Source organism: Amblyomma americanum, chromosome 5 (genome assembly GCF_052857255.1).
Source record: "Amblyomma americanum isolate KBUSLIRL-KWMA chromosome 5, ASM5285725v1, whole genome shotgun sequence".
Lineage (NCBI taxonomy): Eukaryota > Metazoa > Arthropoda > Arachnida > Ixodida > Ixodidae > Amblyomma > Amblyomma americanum.
In genome coordinates, this window is record NC_135501.1 from 17,271,925 (window position 1) to 17,296,590 (window position 24,666).

At 45.9% G+C, this 24,666-nt stretch overlaps 1 protein-coding gene across 3 annotated transcripts in view; it reads right to left on the minus strand.

The window, feature by feature from the left end:
* LOC144132306 (galactosylceramide sulfotransferase-like) overlaps positions 1-24,666 on the minus strand; it is a 443,966-nt gene that overhangs the window by 158,508 nt on the left and 260,792 nt on the right. For all 3 annotated transcript variants that reach the window (XM_077664619.1, XM_077664618.1, XM_077664620.1), the window contains one exon: positions 15,778-16,089. In XM_077664619.1, coding sequence (XP_077520745.1) covers positions 15,778-16,089 — 312 coding nt within the window. The remainder of the gene's footprint in view (positions 1-15,777; positions 16,090-24,666) is intronic.

A 24,666-nucleotide genomic window follows, 5' to 3' on the forward strand; every position in this document is an offset into this window, starting at 1 on the left:
GCGCCGCGTTTAGATTAGTGCAAATACGAAAGCGTATTTCGCGATGTCGATGCGCATTAATTAATCCCAGTCTGTTGAACTTTGAGAGTGTTAGCAGGTGCGTGCGGTTAATGCGACCAATATGGTAACGCATTGCCGTTCCTACCGGTGTCGCGCTTGCCTAGCTGCTTCTGCCACATGGTCGTATTTACAGCAGATGGCGTATTTACCATAGGGATATCTAAAAATAATATCTGCTATTCCGGTAGCCATTAAAAACGGCTTTGCGCACAATCTACGTACAGCCTTAGGACGTTAAACTCACAAACCACTGGCACAACTCAGTTATGATGCGCATCGACGGGGCACGTAGCACTACTGCGCAGCCGCTCGATGTCTACAGCCTGTAATTTGCAGAGCCACACTGCTACGCGTGTGTACGACAGACACACAAGGTTAATCCACATGTGGAATCGTGTCTGCCATCTTCGCCTTCGCAGTTGTATGCGTTGCCAGTTTACCTGCTGTTGGCCGAGTAAGTGCACATATATTAAGTGCGCGGCAGCGCTCTCTCCTGTAGTCGCAGGTGATGGATCATTAGTACTATTTTTTAATCAATACTGCAGAGCGCGATAATGCACCAGTACTTCGCATTGAGCGATCCCTGCCACCTGGGTAATTTTTATTGACAGCACACACGGCAGTAAGCAAATGCTTAATTCCAGGAAAGCTCACAAGTCAAGTAAGACGCTTTTCCGCGTTTATGCAACCACGGTCCTGCGTGCCACTTCGATCACCGCTTAAAAACTGCCCACCGATGGACATAAATGGCGCACTGTGCAGTTGTCAGGCTGTGCTCGCACCCGCCGCGCCCGCGAGGAGACGGGCGCGAGAAGCACGCGGAGAGAAAGCGCGCGCAGCACGCGAACACGGCCAGTCAGAGCGCCCCGGCGCCGTCGTGCCCGATCGACGCTTCAGAATCCCGCCGCTACTGGAGGAGCACGGCGCTGTCGTCGCGTGGCAAACTTTAGGTCGGGGTCCCTATATCATGGCCCCTACCGCTTCCTCAAGTGCACACCCCCCGTTAACTACATTACTGAGCCACTCACGCCATCTGGCGATCTTCACCGACGTGACCTCGAGACTGCATGTTCAACGCCTCAAGCCATACTAGGACCCGGGTATAATGCTGCGCCATGAGTCCACCACTGCTTTACCACATGGCCCACTGTTAAAAATTAATAAATAAATGAAAATAACCTGTAAAAACATAAAGACAATAAACATACGTTGTACGTTCAATGAATAGGCGTTCTAAGTTCTCGTACATCCTTCGTCTTCGTTTCTTCTCAAGTGCGCATGACATCATTCATGATTTACCCAAAATCGCAGAACCATAGGCTGCATAGAAAAATTGCTGGTTGATTCTTTGTAGCATCATTTTCGAATGTGTTGCTGGGAGATCACCAGAACTGCAAGTTCTTCTTATCATTTCAAGCGAACTCTAGTGCTTCCTTTGTCATTGGTAATGCAAGCAGAACGAAAATTTGAGCTAATAGTACATCATTACTACGAATAACAGAGCAGCAATAAATCAAGGAGCAGAGAGAGAGGACTGGCGTCTCCGTCTACTCCTGTATACTCACTCCGTCCATGGCCGTGCGCTCCTGATTGCCCTCTTTTAAATTACAGCTTACGGCTTTAGCTTTCTAGCTTACAGAATTTACATTTTAGCTTATGACCTCGATCTTACCAGAAGCTTGGAAGAACGCTAACATTATTCCAATTCATAAGAAAGGAGACGCCAAGTGCTTGAAAAATTACAGGCCTATCAGCTTACTGTCCGTGTCCTACAAGGTGTTTACTAAGGTAATCGCTAAGGGAGTCAGGGACACCTTAGACTTTAATCTACCAAATGATCAGGCAGGCTTTCGTAAAGGTTTGGTTTGGTTTATGGGGGTTTAACATCCAAAAGCGACTCAGGCTATGAGGGACGCCGTAGTGAAGGGCTCCAGAAATTTCGACCACATGGGGTTCTTTAACGTGCACTGACATCGCGCAGTACACGAGCCTCAAGCATTTCGCCTCCATCGAAATTCAACCACCGCGGCCAAGATCGAACTCACGTCTTCCGGGTGCAGCCAAGGGAGCCACCGCGGCGACACTTCCGGAAAGAATATTCCACAATACATCATATTCACACTAACAATCAGGTGATACTGAAATGGGCTGAATGTAACCCACCCCTATATATAGCGTTTATTGATTACGATAAAGCATTTGATTCAGTGCAAACCTCGGGAGTCATGCTGGCATTGCGGAATCACGTTGTAGAAGAGCCTTATGTGAAAATACTAGAATAGATCGATAACAACTGCACAGCTACCATAGCCCTCCATAAAGTCAGCAATAAAATTGCAATAAGGAAGAGCGTCAGGCAGGGAGACACGATCTCGCCAATGCTATTCACCGGCTGTTTACAGGAGGTATTCCGAGGCCTGATTTTTGAACAGTCAAGAATAAGAGTTAGTCGAGAGCACATTAATATTCTGCGACTCGCTGGTGACATTGCCTTGGTGAATAGCTATGCATGATCAATGGGTCAAACACGCATAGCAGAACGGTGGTCTAAAAAATAACATGCTCAGAACCAAAGTAACGTTCCATGTTCAACAGTCTAGCGAGGGAACAGCAGTTCATTTTTTTCTCACAAAGTCGGACAGCCGAAAAGCCGGACTAGCCCATGCCCGTAGTGATACACTGAATCGCTTCTGACGAAGGGACCATAGTGTTTGAACCTGACGCTGGTTAGAGCGTACGAGTCTTGAGTCGAACTCTTCACTGGGGAGTGAAACACGAACCACCTTTGCAGGTTGAGTGGTTCGAAACTGGGTTTGCCCCAGAAGGGGCGCAGTGGGGTTTGCGGAGCCTCCTCCAAGCATACACCCCCTGAAGAAGCCGGGCGCCGGGCCGGGGGTGGCTTGTACCCATTTTTACCGGTGGGTGTCCGGCGGTGGGTTTCGAACCAACCACCTCCCGCAGCCGAGGCGGACGCCCAGACCACTAGGCCACGACTGCGGGACCATGAGAGGGAAATAACTAGAAATATATGAATGGGGTGGAGCGCGCATGGCGGGTCTGTCAGATCATGAATGGCAGTTCATCAATATCCCTCAAGTGAAAGTTATACAACAGCTGTATCTTACGAGTACTCACCTACTTGGAGAAACTTGGAGGTTAACGTAACGGGTTCAACTCATTTTAAGGACAACGCATCGAGCTATGGAAAGAAAAATGATAGGTGTAACGTTAAGAGACCGAAAGCGGACCGAGTCGGTGAGGGAACAAATACGGGCTAATGACTTCCTAGTCGAAATTAAGAGGAAGAAATGGGCTTGAGCAGGGCATGCAATGCGAATGCAAGCTAACCGTTGGTCCTTAAGAGTAACGGACTGGATTCCAAGAGAAGGCAGGCGTAGCAGGGGGTGGAAGAAAGTTAGGTGGGCGGATGAGATTGAGATGTTAGCGGGCATACGGTGGGCGCTGCTGGCAAATGACAGGATTTATTAGAAAGACATGGAAGACGCCTTTATTTATATTTATTTATTTATTTATTTATTTATTTATTTATTTATTTATTGATACTGTCAGCTGTCAGGCTGTTACAGGGTGGATGCAGACAACTCAAGTACACACATCCACAGGTACAAAATTTATACAAACTTATATGAAATCATCAATCATCTTGCCAGCAGATAAAGCCAAAAGTGCGTCAGATAGGTAAGTGTTCATAATAATACGCTCGGTTTCATACCACCGAGGATCGAAACCTCAGGTAAAGAACATAATGAATGACAGCAATGGCAAATGGTTTCTATAGGCTTAAATAACGGGAGAGATAAGTTCCAAATTGTTGTAGATTGTCTGCTTGTAAAAGGTCCTTAGGCAAGGAATTACATTCAGCTATGATTCTGAGGAAAAAGGAGTATTTAAAGGAATTGATTCGGGCCGTCATGGGTGTAACCTGACCTTTGTGAGAAGATCTCACCGCTCTAGAGGAACGCTGTTTCAAGTAGCTCCTTGTGTTCAAGTTGAAGTGGTTATTATGTAACCGATAAAACATTTTTAGTCGGCCAACCTTCCTTCACTTCCAAAGTTTGGGCAAGTTTAGTTCACGAAGCATGTCAGTCACTGAATCTGTAAATCTGTATATTGACAAAATGAGCCTAGCCGCCCTTCTCTGAACTTTGTCGATCCTGTCAATTTTGTTTTTCTTATGCGGATCCCATATGACGCTCCCATATTTCAGTGTCGATTGTACCAGCGCGGGATAGGCAGTTAGTATTGCTTTTGTGGAAGCAAGCTTCAGTTTTCTTATCAACCGCAGTTTTGTTTTGGCCTTTGAGCATATGTTATTGATGGGTGTATGCCAGTTTAGATTTGAAGTTATAGTGACGCCAAGATATCTGAAATGGTAGACTCGAGTTATATAGCGTCCACCTATTTCATAATCAAAAGAAAATATATCTTTGGTCTTATTTTAAATTTTAACATATACATTTTTTTCATAATTGGTTTCAGTTTTGGATAATGTGCACCATTGATTGATAGCGCTAAATGACGAATTTAGTAATAACTGGTCTTCTTTGTTCGAAATGACAGAGTAAATTAAACAATCATCTTCAAAAAGCCGGACTGTAACTTGGGGCGGAATAGAAACTGCGATATCTTTGACGTAGCATAAAAATAACAAGGGACCCAGCACAGGCCTCTGAGTGGCTCCCGAGGGCACCCTCAGGACGTCTGATTCAGCGCCATCTAATTCAACGAACTGGGTTCTGTTAGTTAGATCAGCCTGTATCCACCGTACAATATTCCTGTTTATGCCAAGCTCAAACAACCTATCAAGAAGTTCTTCATGTGGGACGCGGTCGAATGCTTTAGACATGTTGAGGCAAACTGCATCTTCTTGATCCCTGTTGTTTATTGCTTTAGAAAAATCGTGCACCGTTTCTACAAGCTGGGTAAAAGCAGATAACCTCCGTCTGAAACCATGCTGATTGGGATATAGCTTGTTGTTGCCCTCAAAAAAGTCGATAAGCATTTTGTCAAGATATGCTCAAGTATCTTGCAACAGGCGCAAGTGATAAAAATAGTTCTGTAATTATCGGGAATGTAATTGTTCACAGATTTGTGTATTGGTACTATTCAAGCCTGGAGCCAATCATTTGGCAAAAAAATGCTGCTCTAGAGATGGAGGGAGGCTTAAATATGATAAGTAAATATTTAGCTACCCATTCTGCATATCGTCTAAGAAACTCATTTGGTATAGAATAGGGACCAGAAGACGTTTTCATGTCTAAATTAAGCAGGAGGGAAAATATGCCTTGCTCAGACAAAGTAGCATCTGCCATGTCTGACGGCGGTATGCATTTTTCTCTACTAGAATTCTCAGGCGAAGATGTAGGGTGGCTGAACAAAGACTGAAAATAATTATTACACCTGTTAGCAATTCCTGATTGATCAGTAATAACGTTACCATCCACTTCAGTAAACTTCATTTTTTCATACTAGGGTGAAAAGTGAGACCAAAAACGCTGTGGAGTTTTCATAAATTGTGTTAGCTTTTTGAAAAATATTGCTCTTTCGCCGTCATCATCTCTTTAAGCATCAAGGAATGGCGCGAAATTTCATTTTGATTTTTTTCTGCATTGCGTTGTCTACGTTTTTTCGTGCACTTTAGTTCGATAATTTCACGTTTTATCCAAGGATTCTGCTTTCTGACAGTCTTATTTCGATGAGAAAATTTCTCAGGCAAAAGTTGACAATCCGTTTAAACTTTGTTCACAATTTGTTGGCGTCATCCTGCACTTCAAATGAGTCTAAAGACATTTCCAAATAGCCTAAGATGCTTGCATCCTCAGCTCTTGAAAAATGTTTAAAAAAATAGTCCGCCTATCTTCATGTTTTGGAGGTCTTAGTTGTTTTAAAGGGACTAAGACAAGCTTATGATCAGAAAGCCCTTCCGTGATAGACACTTCATATTCGATTATTTTCCTGCGTATAAAAACCAAGTCCAATAATCATTCTCTAGTTGCTTGTTTAACAATTTGTGTGAGAATATTATTAAAAGCGATGTCCAGCAAGGTATCACCGTGTTTAGCATCAGTTGTATCTGTGGCTAGCGACTTCCAACAGACGTGTGACAAATTTAAATAACCTGCAATGATTACTCTTGCATAGGCAGATACATTTCTTGAAAGATAGTCTTGCAACGACTCAAGAAACATGACAGGGGCATTAGGGGGCCTATAAACCACTGCAATGACAAAGAAAAAAATGCCAAGTTTTAGCCTGCACGCTCTCTGTGTTGGGGCAATCTTTCATGGGAAAAACTTCAATTACTGCTTTAAAAATAAGGGCTACACCACCACCACGTGAAGCACGATCCTTCCGAATCATTCTATTGGTGGGCGGCATGATCTCACTATCAGCAATTTCAGGACGCAGCCACGTTTCCGTAACTGCTAAGACGTCTGACTGATGAATCATGATAATGTGTTCGAGTTCAGCGGTTTTTTTTCAGGAGGCTGCTCGCATTGACATTTATCATAACAAAATTCCTTTCTTCCGTCTCACACTGTCACTTTGATTTGCTATCAGATACGAGCGCCCGTTCTGCCTTGACACGGCAGTTGTTTTCGCCATCACAGAAAAAAATGCTTTGTCAATGAAAATCCTATCGCGTTCGAGCCGAACCTTTGCGCCATTGTCCGTTTCATAATCCGCACTATCCCACAGTTTCTTACGATTTTGTAAAGTTGCCTGAGAATAATAATGTGATAACGAAAATTTGCTGCCCTTTAATTTCTGGCAGTTATCAAATAATTTCATCTTTTCGTTGTAGTCAAAAAGTCTCATTATCACTGGACGCGTCTTGTCCATACGCTTCGTTCCAAGTCTGTATATCCGCTCCACTGTGTTAAGTTCAACACCAAGGCGTTCATGGAAGACGTCATGCAACACTTTCTTCTTGAGATCATCGGTGGTTTCGGTATCTGCTTCGGTTATGCCGAACACAATGTTATTTCGGCGACTTCTATCTTCCAGCTCAATTATATTTTGTTGCTGTGAACGGAGAGTGGCTCCCATGCTCTCTACCAACGAATCTAGTCGTTCTTCATTTTCATGTATGTTCATTCATCTATTTTCAATCTCAGGCATCTTTGCATCGACTCTTTCCAGTTGTTTAGAAAGAGAACTCTGATTTTCTTGAATTTCTCTGACATCTTTCGTTAATAGGACAAATTGCCGGGCTAGTTGGTAATGATCCATTCTTGTTGACAGCGCGTTAAAGCACAGGGACAGAAGAAACGCAGAGGACGACGTCACAGGCGCTGAACTTCCACTTTATTCAAGAATCATCGAAACACTGCATATATACCCATGACAGAGACGCCACCAAGCGGCGAAAGTTTTATGCGCTCGTGGAAACAGAGATGATAAGGCAGGCGGGGCAAAATGACAAAGGCTAAAAAAACCGAAAAATTTTGAACAGAGCAGGAAAAAGCAGAGCAAGAAGATGCAAAAAACTTTACCAAGTGATTTGAAAGAAACACTCCGACACGTGAAAATAGTGGCGCAGATGACAGACAGAATTTTGAAGACGGTTCCCGAAAACATTGAACCAAAATATACGCGTAAAACAAAAATCAAACGTGGCGAAAAAAGAAAAGCATAGTGGCAAGCAAAAACAAACAATGAAAAAGCATAGTGGTGATTGGATAGGCAAACGAAAATTTAACGATACAGGTGAAGCCTACAATTAACGCGGCTAAACACAGAAGATAAAATGCACTGGATAGATAAAACGATAAAAAACTGGGAGGAGCATGAAAGATGAAGCCAACAAAAAACACGGCTAGAGCTAAAAGATGAGGTGCATAAAAACAATAAAAGCGAAAAGGAGAGAATAGTGGGGAAAAAATTTTTTGTTTAACTCCTTTGTAAAACCATTACTACTTCAAACAGGCCCCGATAGAAAGATTAACTCTTTTTTCGACAATGAAACCGAGGGTGCACTTACACATTCACCCTCGTGCCTAGCAATCTCGGTTGCTTCCACTATTTCACGTGTCACAGGAACACAGGAAAAAGCACAGGAACAAGTTGACACGTGAAATAGTGGAAGCAACCGAGATTGCTAGGCACGAGGGTGAATGTGTAAGTGCACCCTCGGTTTCATTGTCGAAAAAAGAGTTAATCTTTCTATCGGGGCCTGTTCGAAGTAGTAATGGTTTTACAAAGGAGTAAACAAAAAAATTTTTCCCCACTATTCTCTCCTTTTCGCTTTTATTGTTTTTATGCACCTCATCTTTTAGCTCTAGCCGTGTTTTTTGTTGGCTTCATCTTTCATGCTCCTCCCAGTTTTTTATCGTTTTATCTATTCAGTGCATTTTATCTTCTGTGTTTAGCCGCGTTAATTGTAGGCTTCACCTGTATCGTTAAATTTTCGTTTGCCTATCCAATCACCACTGTGCTTTTTCATTGTTGGTTTTTGCTTGCCACTATGCTTTTCTTTTTTCGCCACGTTTGATTTTTGTTTTACGCGTATATTTTGGTTCAATGTTTTCGGGAACCGTCTTCAAAATTCTGTCTGTAATCTGCGCCACTATTTTCACGTGTCGGAGTGTTTCTTTCAAATGACTTGGTAATGTTTTTTGCATCTTCTTGCTCTGCTTTTTCCTGCTCTGTTCAAAATTTTTCGGTTTTTTCAGCCTTTGTCATTTTGCCCCACCTGCCTTATCATCTCTGTTTCCACGAGTGCATAAAACTTTCGCCGCTTGGTGGCGTCTCTGTCATGGGTATATATGCAGTGTTTCGATGATTCTTGAATAAAGTTGAAGTTCAGCGCCTGTGACGTCGTCCTCTGTGTTTCTTCTGTCCCTGTGCTTTAACGCGCTGTCAACAAGAATGGATCTTTCGTTAGCGTTTTCTGCCCTTTCATGAGTTGACTAAACATTTGCTCGACAGTTTCTGCCCCAGAGTTTAGCTACACATACCTGGAAAGCATCAACAACAATGAAATGTTCTCCTGCACAATATCAGCACACACTTCGGGGCACGGCAGAAGAATGATGACCCCATCACCACCTTTAAAACATTTTACATGCTTACTAACCAGTAAAAAAACAGAATAAACAGTTATGAAGGCTTCATTCTAGAGGCTTCGCCGTGCCCACAGAGTGGATCGATGTCGACTTAGCTTAAGTAGCTGGTGCTGTCTGCAATCACTGTCGCAGTAGCCGTCGAAGGGAACACGTGTACAGGTCCGTCCCAGGCGGCAGCTTTCCACGCAGGTAGCAGCGAAAGATGATCTTTAAAGCTGGTAGCGACAAAGCACGTACTTGATGCATGATCCAAATTTGAAGCATGGCACAGGAAAGCCTGTCAAAACAGGACAAGCGGTCCAGAAGGCGTCATTCTGGAGGCTTCGCCGTGCCCACAGAGTGGCTTGATGTCGACTGAGTTTAAGTGGCTGGTGCCGTCCGTAATCATTGCCGCAGTAGCCGTCGAAGGAAACACGTGCGCAGGTCAGTCCCAGGTGGCAGCTTTCTATGCAGATAGCAGCTAAAGATGATGTTTAAAGCTGGCAGTGACAAAGCATGTACTTGAAGCATGATCCAAAGTTGAAGCATGGCACTGGAAAGCCTGTCAAAACAGGACATACGGTTCAGAAGGCGTCCTTCTGGAGGCTTCGCCGTGCCCACAGAGTGGCTCGATGTCGACTGAGCTTAAGTGGCTGGTGCTTCCCGTAATCATTGCCGCAGTAGCCATCGAAGGAAACACGTTCGCAGGTCAGTCCCAGGTGGCAGCTTTTTTATGCAGGTAGCAGCGAAAGATGATCTTTAAAGCTGGTAGCGACAAAGCGTGTACTTGAGGCACGATCCAAAGTTGAAGCATGGTACAGGAAAGCCTGTCAAAACAGGAAAAACTGTTCAGAAGGCGTCATTCTGGAGGCTTCGCCCTGCCCACAGAGTGGATCGATGTCGACTGAGCTTAAGTGGCTGGTGCTGTCCGTAATCATTGCCGCAGTAGCCGTCGAAGGAAACACGTGCGCAGGTCAGTCCCAGGTGGCAGCTTTCTATGCAGGTAGCAGCGAAAGATGATCTTTAAAGCTGGTAGCGACAAAGCATGTACTTGAGGCGTGATCCAAAGTAGAAGCATGGTACAGAAAAGCCTGTCAAAACAGGAAAATTCAGAATGCGTCATTCTGGAGGCTTCGCCGTGCCCACAGAGTGGCTCGATGTCGACTGACCTTGAGTGGCTGGTGCTGTCCCTAATCATTGCCGCAGTAGCCACCAAAAAAAACACGTGCGCAGGTCAGTCCCAGGTGGCAGCTTTCTATGCAGCTAGCAGCGAAAGATGATATTTAAAGCTGGTAGCGACAAAGCACATCCATGAGGCATGATCCATAGTTGACGCATGCCACAGGAAAGCCTGTAAAAACAGGACAAACGGTTCAGAAGGCGTCATTCTGGTGGCTTCGCCATGCCCACAGCGTGGCTCGATGTCGACTGAGCTTAAGTGGCTGGTGCTGTCCGCAATCATTGCCGCAGTAGCCGTCGAAGGAAACACGTGCGCAGGTCAGTCCCAGGTGGCAGCTTTCTATGCAGGTAGCAGCGAAAGATGATCTTTAAAGCTGGCAGCGACAAAGCATGTACTTGAGGCATGATCCAAAGTTGAAGCATGGCACAGGAAAGCCTGTCAAAACAGGACAAACGGTTCAGAAGGCGTCATTCTGGAGGCTTCGCCGGGCCCACAGAGTGGCTGGATGTCGACTAAGATTAGGTTGGCTGGTGCTGTTCGTAATCATTGCCGCAGTAACCGTCGAAGGAAACACGTGCGCAGGTCAGTCCCAGATGGCAGCTTTGTATGCAGGTAGCAGCGATAGATGATCTTTAAAGTTGGTAGCGACAAACCACATACATGAGGGATTATCCAAAGTTGAAGCATGGCACAGGAAAGCCTGTCAAAACAGGACAAACGGTTCAGAAGGCGTCATTCTGGAGGCTTCGCCGAGCCCACAGAGTGGCTCGATGTCGACTGACCTTGAGTGGCTGGTGCTGTCCCTAATCATTGCCACAGTAGCAATAGAAGAAAACACGTGCGCAGGTCAGTCCCAGGTGGCAGCTTTCTGTGCAGGTAGCAGCGAAAGATGATTTTTAAAACTGGCAGCGACAAAACATGTACTTGAGGCATAATCCAAAGTTGAAGCATGGCACAGGAAAGCCTGTCAAAACAGGACAAACGGTTCAGAAGCCGTCATTCTGGAGGCTTCGCCGTGCCCACAGAGTGGCTCGATGTCGACTGAGCTTAAGTGGCTGGTGCTGTCCGTACTCATTGCCACAGTAGCAGTCGAAGGGAACACGTGTGCAGTTCCGTCCCAGGGGGCAGCTTTCCACGGAGGTAGCAGCGAAAGATGACCTTTAAAGCTGGTAGCGACAAAGCACATACATGAGGCATGATCCAAAGTTGAAGCATGACACAGGAAAGCCTGTCAAAACAGGACAAACGGTTCAGAAGGCGTCATTCTGGAGGCTTCGCCGTGCCCACAGAGTGGCTCGATGTCGACTGAGCTTAAGTGGCTGGTGCTGTCCGTAATCATTGCCACAGTAGCCGTCAAAGGAAGCACGTGCGCAAGTCAGTACCAGGTGGCAGCTTTCTATGCAGGTAGCAGCGAAAGATGATCTTTAAAGCTGGTAGCGACAAAGCATCTACTTGTGGCGTTATCCAAAGTTGAAGCATGGCACAGGAAAGCCTGTCAAAACAGGAAAAACGGTTCAGAAGCCGTCATTTTGGAGGCTTCGCCCTGACCACACAGTGGCTCGATGTCGACTGAGCTTAAGTGGCTGGTGCTGTCCGTAATCATTGCCGCCGTAGCCGCCGAAGGGAACACGCGTGCAGGTCCGTCCCAGGCGGCAGGTTTTCACGCAGGTAGCAGCGAAAGATGATTTTTAAAACTGACAGCGACAAAGCATGTACTTGAGGCATGATCCAAAGTTGAAGCATGGCACAGGAAAGCCTGTCAAAACAGGACAAACGGTTCAGAAGGCGTCATTCTGGATGCTTCGCCGTGCCCACAGAGTGGCTCGATGTCGACTGAGCTCAAGTGGCTGGTGCTCTCCGTAATCATTGCCGCAGTAGCTGTCGAAGAAAACACGTGCGCAGGCCACTCCCAGGTGACAGCTTTCTATGCAAGTAGCAGCGAAAGATAATCTTTAAGGCTGCCAGCGACAAAGCATGTACTTGAGGCATGATCCAAAGTTGAAGCATGGAGCAGAAAACCCTGTCAAAACAGGACAAACGGTTCAGAAGGCGTCATTCTGGAGGCTTCGCCGTGCCCACAGAGTGGCTCGATGTCGACTCACCTTGAGTGGCTGGTGCTGTCCGTAATCATTGCCGCAGTAGGCACCGAAAAAAACACGTGCGCAGGTCAGTCCCAGGTGGCAGTTTTCTATGCAGGTAGCAGCGAAAGATGATCTTTAAAGCTGGTAGCGACAAAGCACATACATGAGGCATGATCCAAAGTTGAAGCATGCCACAGGAAAGCCTGTAAAAACAGGACAAACGGTTCAGAAGGCGTCATTCTGGTGGCTTCGCCATGCCCACAGCGTGGCTCGATGTCGACTGAGCTTAAGTGGCTGGTGCTGTCCGCAATCATTGCCGCAGTAGCCGTCGAAGGAAACACGTGCGCAGGTCAGTCCCAGGTGGCAGCTTTCTATGCAGGTAGCAGCGAAAGATTATCTTTAAAGCTGGCAGCGACAAACCACATACATGAGGGATTATGCAAAGTAAGCATGGCACAGGAAAGCCTGTCAAAACAGGACAAACGGTTCAGAAGGCGTCATTCTGGAGGCTTCACCGTGCCCACAGAGTGGCTCGATGTTGACTGAGCTTAAGTGGCTGGTGCTGTCCGTAATCAGTGCCGCAGTAGCCGTCGAAGAGAACACGTGTGCAGGTCCGTACCAGGCGGCAGCCTTCCACGGAGGTAGCAGCGAAAGATGATCTTTAAAGCTGGTAGCGGCAAAGCATGTACTTGAGGCGTGATCCAAAGTGGAAGCATGGTACAGGAAAGCCTGCGAAAAGAGGACAAACGGTTCAGAAGGCGTCATTCTTGAGGCTTCGCCGGGCCCACAGAGTGGCTCGATGTCGACTGAGCTTAAGTGGCTTGTGCTGTCCGTAATCATTGCCGCAGTAGCTGTCGAAGGAAACACGTGCGCAGGTCAGTCCCAGGTGGCAGCTTTCTATGCAGGTAGCAGCGAAAGATGATCTTTAAAGCTGGTAGCGACAAAGCATCTACTTGAGGCGTTATCCAAAGTTGAAGCATGGCACAGGAAAGCCTGTCAAAACAGGACAAGCGATTCAGAAGGCGTCATTCTGGAGACTTCGCCACACCCATAAGGCGTAGTCCGGCTGAAGATGATAAGCTTATAGAATACCGTATTTTTTTACCCATCAAATTGGGTCGGAGCGGTCGCATTGAGAGGTTCATTTAGGAATGACTAGGAAGTCATTAGTCGTGTACTAACGAAGCTAAGCTGATGCTGATGATTGCAATAAACTAGTGCTTTTTGCTTCGTAGTGATGTTCATTCCCGCTATTACCATGTTTTTGTAACCTATTTCACTAGGTGTTTTGAAATGAGAACTCCTCGGCAATCCTCTGTCTTGGCACATCTTCTTCGACTCTTCCGGGGATGCAAAACCGTACTTTGCGCATACATTTTTAATTGGAATGATAATAACGTGACCACCTCGCAAGCTTATATAATTAGTCTCCTACTCAAATGAAAAGTGCTTGAAAGTAGAATATGTAGACTGATTTCTCTGTTAGTAAATTTTCCTAGGGATAATCTCAGTCTCGAAAAAGTGAACTGTTGACATAAGCATTCTGTGTATTTACTGACAGTGGTCATGTATACGTCCAGAATATCAGACAAATTAACAGCTTCTCGAGATTGGTTCGTGGATGTTGCTGTCCGTATTTTTGTTAAGTAGTTGGCGCAAACCACGTTAATTGGTCATTAAACAAGAATGTCCATCGGTGGGCTTGGCGGTCACCAAGTACACAAAAATTGTTGTCGTCCTTTTTAATCAACATCCGTACCTCCCATATTGCTTGCGTTGTACATATGCAGCGAAGGCGTAGTTTGGCAACGAGAGTGTGCAAATTTCTTTCATTTCATTTATTGCATGTACTCATGAGGACCTAAGGAATCGGCAGGAAAACTGCATTTCAGCAGCTTGACAAAAGCCTCAGCTTCCTTAAAAAAGAGCAACAATTGTTGGCAGCAAAATTCTTTGCGGAGATCGCAAAGAACAGAAAAGAAAACGAGTTTCTTCTTGATGTTGGCAGGCCGAACAGCTGAGTTACATTTCAACCCACGTTGTCAGCGTGAAGTTTTTTTTTTGCTATTTTCATATCGCTCATCAAGCATGGTACTTGCGCGTTTACGAGCGAGTAGAAAAGTTCGAACTTCCTTGCATAATGTAGTGTGAGTCGCCCTTTCCTACAAAGCGTTAGACTTGAAAATTTTAATAATTCCTGAGGTTATCCGTGTGGATGGTGTGGAGACCATGTGGAGCAAATTACTTCAGACAGACTATGCGGACAACTCTCATAGAGACTTCGCAATCTCTACGAGCCTTTTGTGGTGTCGTACCTGCCGTACGCAACATAATTCGGAAACTTTACGGTGAAGTTACGGCTACCTTCCGGGGAAGGCATCTATATTGAGTTATAGGATATCGTTAGCATCAGTTAGCATGTTTACGTTACCGTTTACAGGGCCCGGCTAGCGACATCTCCGCATGCGTCGCCACTTACCGTCCGCTAGCACTTTACGGAATCTCTTTTATTGTTGCAGAGAGTTAGCGTTCGCTCCTAAACAAACATGGCGGCGCACTGCACGGCCGCTTCGGACCAAATACAGCACCGCCGCCGCGTTCTTCGGCGCCATTTCTCCCTATAAATGAAGGGATTCACTTTTAATTTGCAGACTCTCTCTCGTAATTTGCTATTTTTTCGCAGACTGACTTTTAATTTGTAGACTCTCAAAAAAAGACAGGTAATTCTCTAACTATATTCATCAGTAATTGCAGAAAATAAAAAAATTCTCCAGCCTGAAGTTGCCGCGCTTTAACTTACTGTCACTAGATGGCGCCACTGTGCTTACATCCAAACACACAAAGAAGCGACGATGCGGTACGGAAAACTGGTTTCGTAGTTGCGGTTTTTTACAGCGTACGCAACACAACGTGCGCTGCGTATGCAAGCTTACTGAGGTATACGTAGTGAAATTGTCTACTGACCAGGATAGGCAAGGGCGTCTAGCTTCACGAGCACATTTGAAAAGCCGCTGAGTCGGCTGTTAGCTGAAGTGTAGTCGGTACGTCTTTATATGCAGAGAAAAAGGTTATTAAATTGCATGAAGCATTTCACTTTATAGAAATGATTGCAATGGATACGCGTATTTCCATATGGAATACAAGCTGGGCATCTGCCATCAACATCACTCGTTTTAGCCTTACGGTAACTTCTTACGGGAGAGACGGTGCGCTTAAACGTCTTCTGGCTTGCGCCGCGCTAACCGGAAAGTCCGGCGTCAGGTAACACGGTAAACGGTAACGTAAACACGGTAACGATATGCTATAACTCTCTATATCTCCCAGGTCATACATAGTAGTCACACCAGTGATTCATATGTGCCGTTCATAAGAAACCTCAGCCACATACCTGCCGAGCGTTGTGCTTGAAGACGACCACGTCGTCGACGTCCCAGCACAGGAGGTGGCGCAGCAGCACCAGGGACTCGTTGATGCGATCCGCCACCATGACCAGGTCGAACGCGGCATCCACACGCCGCACGAAGCGGCGCACGGCGGACGCGTTGCCAAAGAGCGCCGGCTCCAGACCAAGATCGAAGCTCATCTGGTTGAAGCCCAACTTGCTCCCGGTTCGGTTCCGAACCAGGCTCTGCACCCGCCCGGCGAGAGACGCATTCCCAGCGGCAGCCGCAACTTCCTCCAGGGTCAGGTGGGTCCTGGCCTGCGAGGGACGCCAGCTCGTTGGAACAGCGTGTGTCACGCGAAAGCGTGACGTTGTGTCGTACAGAGAGCGCTCTCCTTACGCAGCACTACACCTAGGCCGAGAAGCGCCGTTTCGATCGTATTTGGCTGCTTTGCGCAAAACACAAAGATGCATGACAAAAAGATGGCTGTGGCTTAACTGCGGCTAAGCCTTGATATACAAGCGAAAGCTTCGCGCGCTTGGCATTCCGCACCCTCTCCAGTGCAGCAGCTCGCCGGGCGATAAGCGCGGGGTGGTCAGACACCGCTTTCCGACGAAGGCGCAAAGCCTCGTGGTCCCTGCGCAACGCTCACTGAAGACGGCCCGTCATCGCTCGCATGCATGGACAAGGTTGCACTGACTTGGCCAGCGCCAACGTTGGCCAGCACGGCGCTCCTCTTAGCCAGGCGCGCGGCGAGTCGCGTAGTCTGGCGGCGACGCAGCTGCGGAGAGCGCATGCATCAAGCCGCCGTCGTCTGCGGCGGCGGCGTTGCAAAGGCTACGGCGGCAAACCTCCTTTTTACAGCACAGCTCCGGTGAGATGAAGCTTAAAATACAGCCCACGGCGAAATCGGCGCCGCTAGGCCAATAAAGCTTTCTCTTTAGAATAACTTCAAGGACTGACGCCCACTACAAGCCGTCTTTATTCATGCATCAGCACGGTATTTTATAGGAGCCCATTTTTACGTAACAAACCCTACCAACGCGATATGGCAAGAGCCTGAAGGCGAGGGCCTTTTTTTTTCTAGTATTGAATGTGGAAATTGTAGCAAGCACAAGAAAGCAAGGGAAAAACAAGAAAACTAAAAAGCAAGAAAGCAGCTACCATTTAACTTGAAAGTCATGCAGCATGAGTGATGTAGGGCCCAGGTATGGGAACGAAATTCGGCGAAGTCTTTTTGTTATTGTTCAGTGAACCAAAAACCACGCTCCCAGGGACAAGCGTTAAACGGAGTTAAAATATTTCAAAATAGATCCTACCATAAACAGGGTCAATAGGTAAAACTACCGGACAAGCAAAAACTAAATAAAACAAGAACAAAACAAAAATGAATTAAGGACTGCAACGACCAATGTCTTCACAGTCACTCGTAGTTTTCTGGCATTTATCATTTGTTGTTCACTGATATTTCGTTTTAGCGAGTCGTTTTCAATACAAGTATGTATTTAACATTAGCGTGTTGGCTCCAGCTTCTCCCTACATTTTTTTTCTCCCGTCCGTCCACAGCGCAGGATGGCTCACGAAGATACGGTAAGGAGAGACTCTGAAAAGTGGCTTTCAAAAGCTGCCTGCAAAGCAAGTGTAATAAAAGCTGTCTCTGTAAAATTCGCAAGGAGTCTTAAAGATAGACGCAGCATGCATTAGAGTTCTAAACTAAATTCGAGTTTCGCCTACATGCTTTTTTTTTACTGATGCGCCTATTTTTTTTTAGATCTGCAATTTGCAGGGTTGAAATTCCGAGCGATAGTAGCAAATACTGTTTAAACAAATAGAACCAATATTATGACCTTCGAACAAAAACTTCCAAAATCTAGATTGAAATTTGTGTTTCTAATGGAAACCTTCAGAGCAATTAATTTTGCGAAGTATCCGAAACAAAAGCACTACGTCGAAGCGCACCCTCTTTTCGATTCGACGGAACGACAGAATAGGACCAAAAAATGATTTTTTTAAATCGTGAATACCCAAGTAAAACAAAATTTTTGAAATATAAAGAAAACCTCTATTCTCTGTTAGATCGCAATATCTCAAGATAGAATTATTTGATAAAGCAAGATTTGTCGTTAATACGCTGACGTTCATTAAAGAATTAGCAACCGGTGAACAAAGAACTGAACTGAATACTGGGTAAAAGAGAGCTTACAAAAGGTTCGTCGCAGGAATAAACATTGCTGAAAAGGGAACAGCGCGAACACAGGAATAAGAGAGGAAGGCACGACACAGGCGCAGTAAGAAGAGAGGAACGTACGACGCAGGTGCTCTGTCGTACGTTCCTCTCTTCGTCCTGTGTTCGCGCTGTTCCCTTTTCAGCAATGTTATACCAACTAGCCCGCAACCACACCCTTGGGAATAAACATACACTCGCTACATTCAAACGATGCATACGAACACGACGAGAGACATATGAAAGGCATTAGTCTTGCAGGGGGGGGGGGGGGGGTAGTCAGGCTAATAAAGAAGATGTTGGTGAACGTACACTGACAACGCACAGTACAGGGGCCTCTAGATGTTCACCTTCATCGTAACTGGACCGCCGCGGTCGGGATCGAAACCGCGTATTTCGGGTTAGCAGACGAGCGCCATAGCCGCTCAGCCACTACAGCGGCTTAAAAATTTAACCGTTCAATATTAGTTACATAGCCTGGTAGTCATCAAGTATTAGCCGCATTCTAATGTACTACACCGCTGACGACACTGTGCCAAAAAAAAGCGCTCTTATAACTCAAGAATTGTCTAAAATTTTAGGTGAAATGTCCTGTATGTGCGCTTTGGCCGAGGAACAGAGAGTCAAATTGGTCGACGTGTGCAGCCGAGGCAGCCATGGCGGCCACTGGCGACGGAGTGAGTTTGGGGTAGTGTCGAGAACGAGTGGACATCTAGTTCTCGCTTAGAAGCTCGACTCAAGAAGAGCAGCGACACAATTAGCACAGGGCGCCAAGAACGGGATGTGTACTCTGGACACAGCAAAAATTACAGCCAAATAAGACCGGAGCTTTTGAAGCTATTGTGAAACCTTTTGGACTATAATTGGCTGCAATCATTTTGAGATGCATAAGAAGTTTTACAAGAAAGCTCCTCACAAATTGAAACCGTCACTTCTTTTGCTCAATCTTCACTGCACGATCTAATGTAAACATACAAAAATGCTTTGCTCTTTAAAATAGGAATTCAATGCACATGGTAACTGCGCTAGCGACACGGACAAAGATAGAAGGACACCACGAAGCGTTCGTGGTGTCCTTCTATCTTTGTCCGTGTCTTCAGCGCAGTTACCATGTGCATTGAATCTAAAGATCACCAACTAGCCCAGCTGTCTGCTTTAAAATAGGAAACCTTCTTTTTAATAACTATGACACCTGACCAACGCATCACCCAGATGCCTACGGATTTACGATATTCACAAAAAGTAAGTGTCTAATCCTTCATACGCTTATGTTACCCCATTGCAAGAGTGCACAGATGCTGTTCCATGTTTTCGTCTCATGTATGCTGAAGGAACATTAGACACTTGGTCACTAAAGATAAGTGTATTTATTGGCAAGCGTAGCAGGGGACAGCAGAAAGTTAGAGAGGGGGGTTGAGATAAATAAGTTTACGGCAATAAGGTGGCCGCAGCTGGCGCAGGACAGGGTCAATTAGAGAAGTATCGGAGAGGTTTTTGTCCTGCAGTGGAGGAGTGAAGCTGATGATTATGATAGCGGGGGACACGAAAAAAAGCACACGTCAAAACAACATGCGTCAATACAGCGCACACAAATTGGAACAGCGAAATAACAGCACAGCGACAAAACGGCACGGGGAACAACATGGTGGCGACAAACCGCACAGGGAAAAAACAGGGCAGCGATAAAACAGCACGACGACCGGAGGGCGCGGAGAAAAAAAAGTACGATGGCAAAACAGCACATCGGAGAACGTTGCAGCGCTGCTGGATGATGAACTATTATAGCCATAACCGCAAACGGTAAATTACAACACATGCGGCAGCGCCATTTCGAGCTTGCGAGTTCTCGTTTCGCTGCTCGCAACTTTCTGTATTATGTGAGAAGAATCTGGGCAACTGAGAGAGAAAATGGCCCGAGCATTTGCTTTGCACTCAAATGCGCTCAGTTCTCTTGGCTGCTTACGATGCATTACGTGCCGCCGCACGCGGCCGCTTCTTTTTTCACATAGCCCTCACCTGCTCTTCACCGGGCGTTAATATGGAAACTCGATGTCCAGTAACAACGTAACCATTTGGGCTAGTTGGTGTATTTCAGACATAAATTCACTAGCGAAAGCACGACACACCAGGAGAAGAAGAACACAGGACAACGCTGGACTAACAACTGAAGTTTAATCGAGGAACGGCCAGCTTATGACACCAGAAGACGCATGCGTATCAGACACACTAAAAAACTAAAAAAACAAATATATAAGTGGCGACTCACCAAGGAGTGGACACACGCTCCATAACTGGCAAACAACGAAAGGCACATACTTTGCCTGTCAAGCTTGCACACGCACACTTTTGCTTAGGAAATTAAACTCCTTGTCAGTGAGATATAAAGACGGTCCACTGACGCATGTGTGGAGGCCAGGAGGCCCCTGTTGTTTTCGTCTCCTTTCTTGGTAGCCGCGTCCTCAGGTAATTCCAGTACTACATGCTAAGCTGACCCACTAAACGACGGTGTTCTTGTTGTCGGCGTGAACCCAACGAGCTCATCTGCTGATCCGGACACAACACGCGTAGCCAGTCACCTAAAAAACACACTTGCCTCCAGCACTCCGCCTTCAGGACTTTGCAAATTTGCTTCCAGTGGCCCGTTGAGGGGGCAAGAATCCCAACTGCTGCGGTGACTTCAGGCGGGCACTAGCCGTTCTTGATGCAGTAGGACAGCTCGGCACGTCGTGAGCGCGATGAGGCCTACACACATCGAAATCTGGCAACCGAGAGACCCAATATATAGAAAGTTGCCCACAGAAGAAGAAATAAACTGTACCAAGGTAACCATGTGGGCTAGTTGCTCTATATCAGACATAACTTCACCAGCGAAAGCACGAGACACCAGGAGAAGAACAGAAGACAACAATGGACAAACAACTGAAGTTTAATCGAGGAACGGCCAACTCAGGACACCAGAAGACGCATGCGTATCAGACACACTAAAAAACTAAAAAAACAAATACATATGTGGAGATTCACCAAGGAGTTGTCCTGTGTTCCAGCCTTGTTCCAGCGTTGTTCCAGCGCTGTCCTGTGTTCTTCTCCCAACGAAGGAAAGACTTTGTCCCAACGAAGGAAAGACTTCCATGCCTGAGACGGAAAGCTTCAGAACTGATCAAGGATTTCAACCTGCCATGGTTGGAGAAGGCGGTCAACAAAGCGGAGCGAGACAGGCTGGACGTGTTCTTTTCCATCAAAACTCACAATCTCGATTATCCGCTCAGGGCTATCGTAACCGAGGAAGGATCCTGGCAGCAGTTGGTGGGTAAATTTCTGCAGCGCCAGTTGAACACGCTCCCGGTGGATGACCTATATATCGTTCGAAACTCCGCTAGCGTACTTGATGAACTGAAGGAGAGAATTCCTGGTGCCAGCTCAGCGTTCCCAGTCGACATAGAAGACTTATTCTACTCCATACCCCATGCTGAACTCTTGTGTACAGTGCGCGAGCTCGTCGAGAAGTCTGGTGCCATTGCTTTTCAGAACACATGTGGTCTGAATGTGGATTGTTTCATTCAACTTTTGGTGTTTTACTTATCGTCCACTATTGTTGAATTTCAAGGCAAAAAGTACGTGCAAAAGAAGGACATTTGTATTGGTTCTAGTGTAGCTCCGGTGTTATGCCAAATTTTCCTGGCCAAGTTTGGCAACTCTTCGATGCAGCCTAATTGACGACCACGTTCTTCGTGTGTTCAGATATGTTGACTATTTTTAATTGTTCTTAAGCTTGCACCTGGTGACTGTCTTCTAACCGTCGTTAGCAATGTCCTGAGTGTTTTTCATGACTGTGCTAATGCACTGAATTTTACCTATGAAATGCCCTGTGACAATGCCATTAGGTTCCTAGACTTAATGTTAACCTTTAATGAAGGCCACATCTGCTGGACCTACTCACCTAGAACTAAGAAAGCGCTGTTGCCATATGTCTCATCGCACTCCAAGCTTTTTAAAAGAGCCATTGCTAGCCTTTTCCTAAGAAATGCTTTGCAGAAGAGCTGCGCTCATGCAGTGAATGACAGCTTTCACCAGCAAGTCCGCCGCCTTAGTGTTGCGGGCTATCCGGCTGACCTGCTGACTGCAGTTGCTGAGCCGATGCGGCAAAGAATTAAGAGCCAGAGCACACGGGATTTCGGAAATGTTAGACTGGAGGGGAAGAAAGTTGAAGTGGTGCCCTATCTTCACGGTGTACCACATAACCTAAAGAAAGTGGCGCAACTGCATGGCGTGACGGCGGTCTTCTCTGCGCCTTGTAAGCTGCCTTGCTTATGTTCGCGAATCGCGAAGGCCAGTGAGGGGAGGAGGTCCAAAAGCGGTACTGTGAAGCATGCGAACAAGTTCGTTGCTTGTTCGACTCGTGTCGTTTAAAAGTTACCCCTGTCATGTGGTAGGGTGTACACGGGCCAAACTGGCAGATGTGTTAATGATCGCGCACGCAAACATAGCAATTCCCCGAGAAATTTGTCTTATAAAAATAATCTCCCACGTCACTGCAGGAGTTGTATTTCGGCTTTTTACAACATGTCAGTTATCGGAAAAGGAAAAAAAAACAGGGAGGAGAGGGAAATCCGGGAGGCCTACCATATTAGGTTGCAAGGCAGTGACACATGCCTCAGTGCACCGTCTTTATATCTCACTGACAAGGAATTTAATTTCCTAAGCAAAAGTTTGCGTGTGCAAGCTTGACAGGCAAAGTATGTGCCTTTTGTTGTTTTCCAGTTATGAAGCGTGTGTCCACTCCTTGGTGACACGCCACTCATGTATATTTTTTGTTTTTTAGAAGTTTGTTTTTAGAAGGTGGCCCTTCTTCGATTAAACTTCAGTTGTTAGTCCACCGTTGTCCTGTGCTCTTCTTCTCCTGGTGTCTCGTGCTTTCGCTGGTGAAATTATGTCTCGCTGTCCAGACAATAGTCAGGGTTAAAATGTGCGGAGCCCATTGGGGCCCATGTATTTTTGTCCCTTAAATATGAACAACGATGAGAACAAAATTCCGAACGACTCTGCCAGATATTCCGCCCTTGGTATTTTCAGTGTAGAACACCAGCGAAAGGCAGTGCGAAAGTGCGAATGGTCCAGTAAACCCCTTTTGCGTCTGTACGGTTTCATGAATTACATTAGAAAGCTGCCTTACCTTTTGCCGCATTGCATGAACGGCTTCTAAAAAATTCGTTTTATGTGCTACGTTCAAAACCCCATTCAGCAGCTGTCAGCCGAGTGAGTACAGGGTTCTTGCGATGTGAACAGTCTAAGCATGGAGATACTTCATCATTCCAAGAGGCGCCTTCACGCGTCTCATGGACTAGTAGGCGCTCCAAACGTACTGAAATTTGCGCCGCATGATTCTGAAGATTATGACGAGAACAATAATGTACCTGAAGCTTCCAAGATTACCCGATTTCCACTTCACTGCCCACCAGTGCGCAGAGAAGCTGTCCTTGATCATGAAGTTTTTAAATGTTTATTTTTGATTTTCTTCATGATTCATTATTACGGACGACTCGCTTTATGTACAACTTTGCTCAGGAACAAAGTGTCGATATAAACGAGTCATGACTGTACACATCTAACTTTACTTTCATACCATAGAATTCGGATATCGAACCGAACTTGCCTTTATTAAAATGATCCATTCGCTATTTTGGTTACGAAAAAAAAGAGCAGATACCCTAGGTGAGTTTGATTATTGATACTTACGGCAGCCTAACATGCGAAATGAACCGGAAATTGAAAAACTAACATATGTTAAACTCGAGGTAGTTACAATAGAGTAGGAATCTGGCATGCTTGTGCGCTGTTTCACTCGCCCACGCGATCAGTCATATGAGCGCTGCGTTATTTGTTTTGCAACCACGGAGCCCCTATGGCGGCGCAGCTCGATTGCAATGATGAATGCAGTATGTACGTATTTTACAGGACTTGGGGAGTGCAGCTCCTGTTGCCGCAGCGTTTCATGACGCTGGCCGTATATCACTTAAGTAGACTACTGTAAGAATCAGCGCACACCGGTTTGCTCAAGCACTAAAGTTACTGTCAGAAATGTGCATTTTTAATCAAACCAAAACTAAGAGTCACCTAATCCGTTCTTTAATAAAAGCGATTGGAGTGAACCGTTTCGTCGCTTGGCTGTCTCACTCCGCCTTCAATCAAATTTCAATAGATTTCGCGTTAATTTGTTTTGCCTATGCGGCACTCTAATTCGATATAAGCAGAATTTCGTTTGTTGCTTCCTATTTAGTAGCACGCCAGTCGCGTTTCAGTGACAATCGCGACTCCCACTTCTCAAGAAAGCTTGCAAAAAAGTTGACATGTACGCGGTACCAAGGCTACAAAACAAAATGAGCTGAATGTCTTGCACCATAAGCGGGAATTCACAAATGTTTATTACTCTTTGATGACACAATTTTGTACATGTGGCCGGATATAATTATTTCAAGCAACGTTATGCATACAAACCAGCAGGTTGATAATAATAATAATAATTGGTTTTTCGGGAAAGGAAATGGCGCAGTATCTGTCTCATATATCGTTGGACACCTGAACCGCGCCGTGAGGGAAGGGATAAGGAAGGGAGTGAAAGAAGAAAGGAAGAAGGAGGTGCCGTAGTGGAGGACTCCGGAATAATTTCGACCAC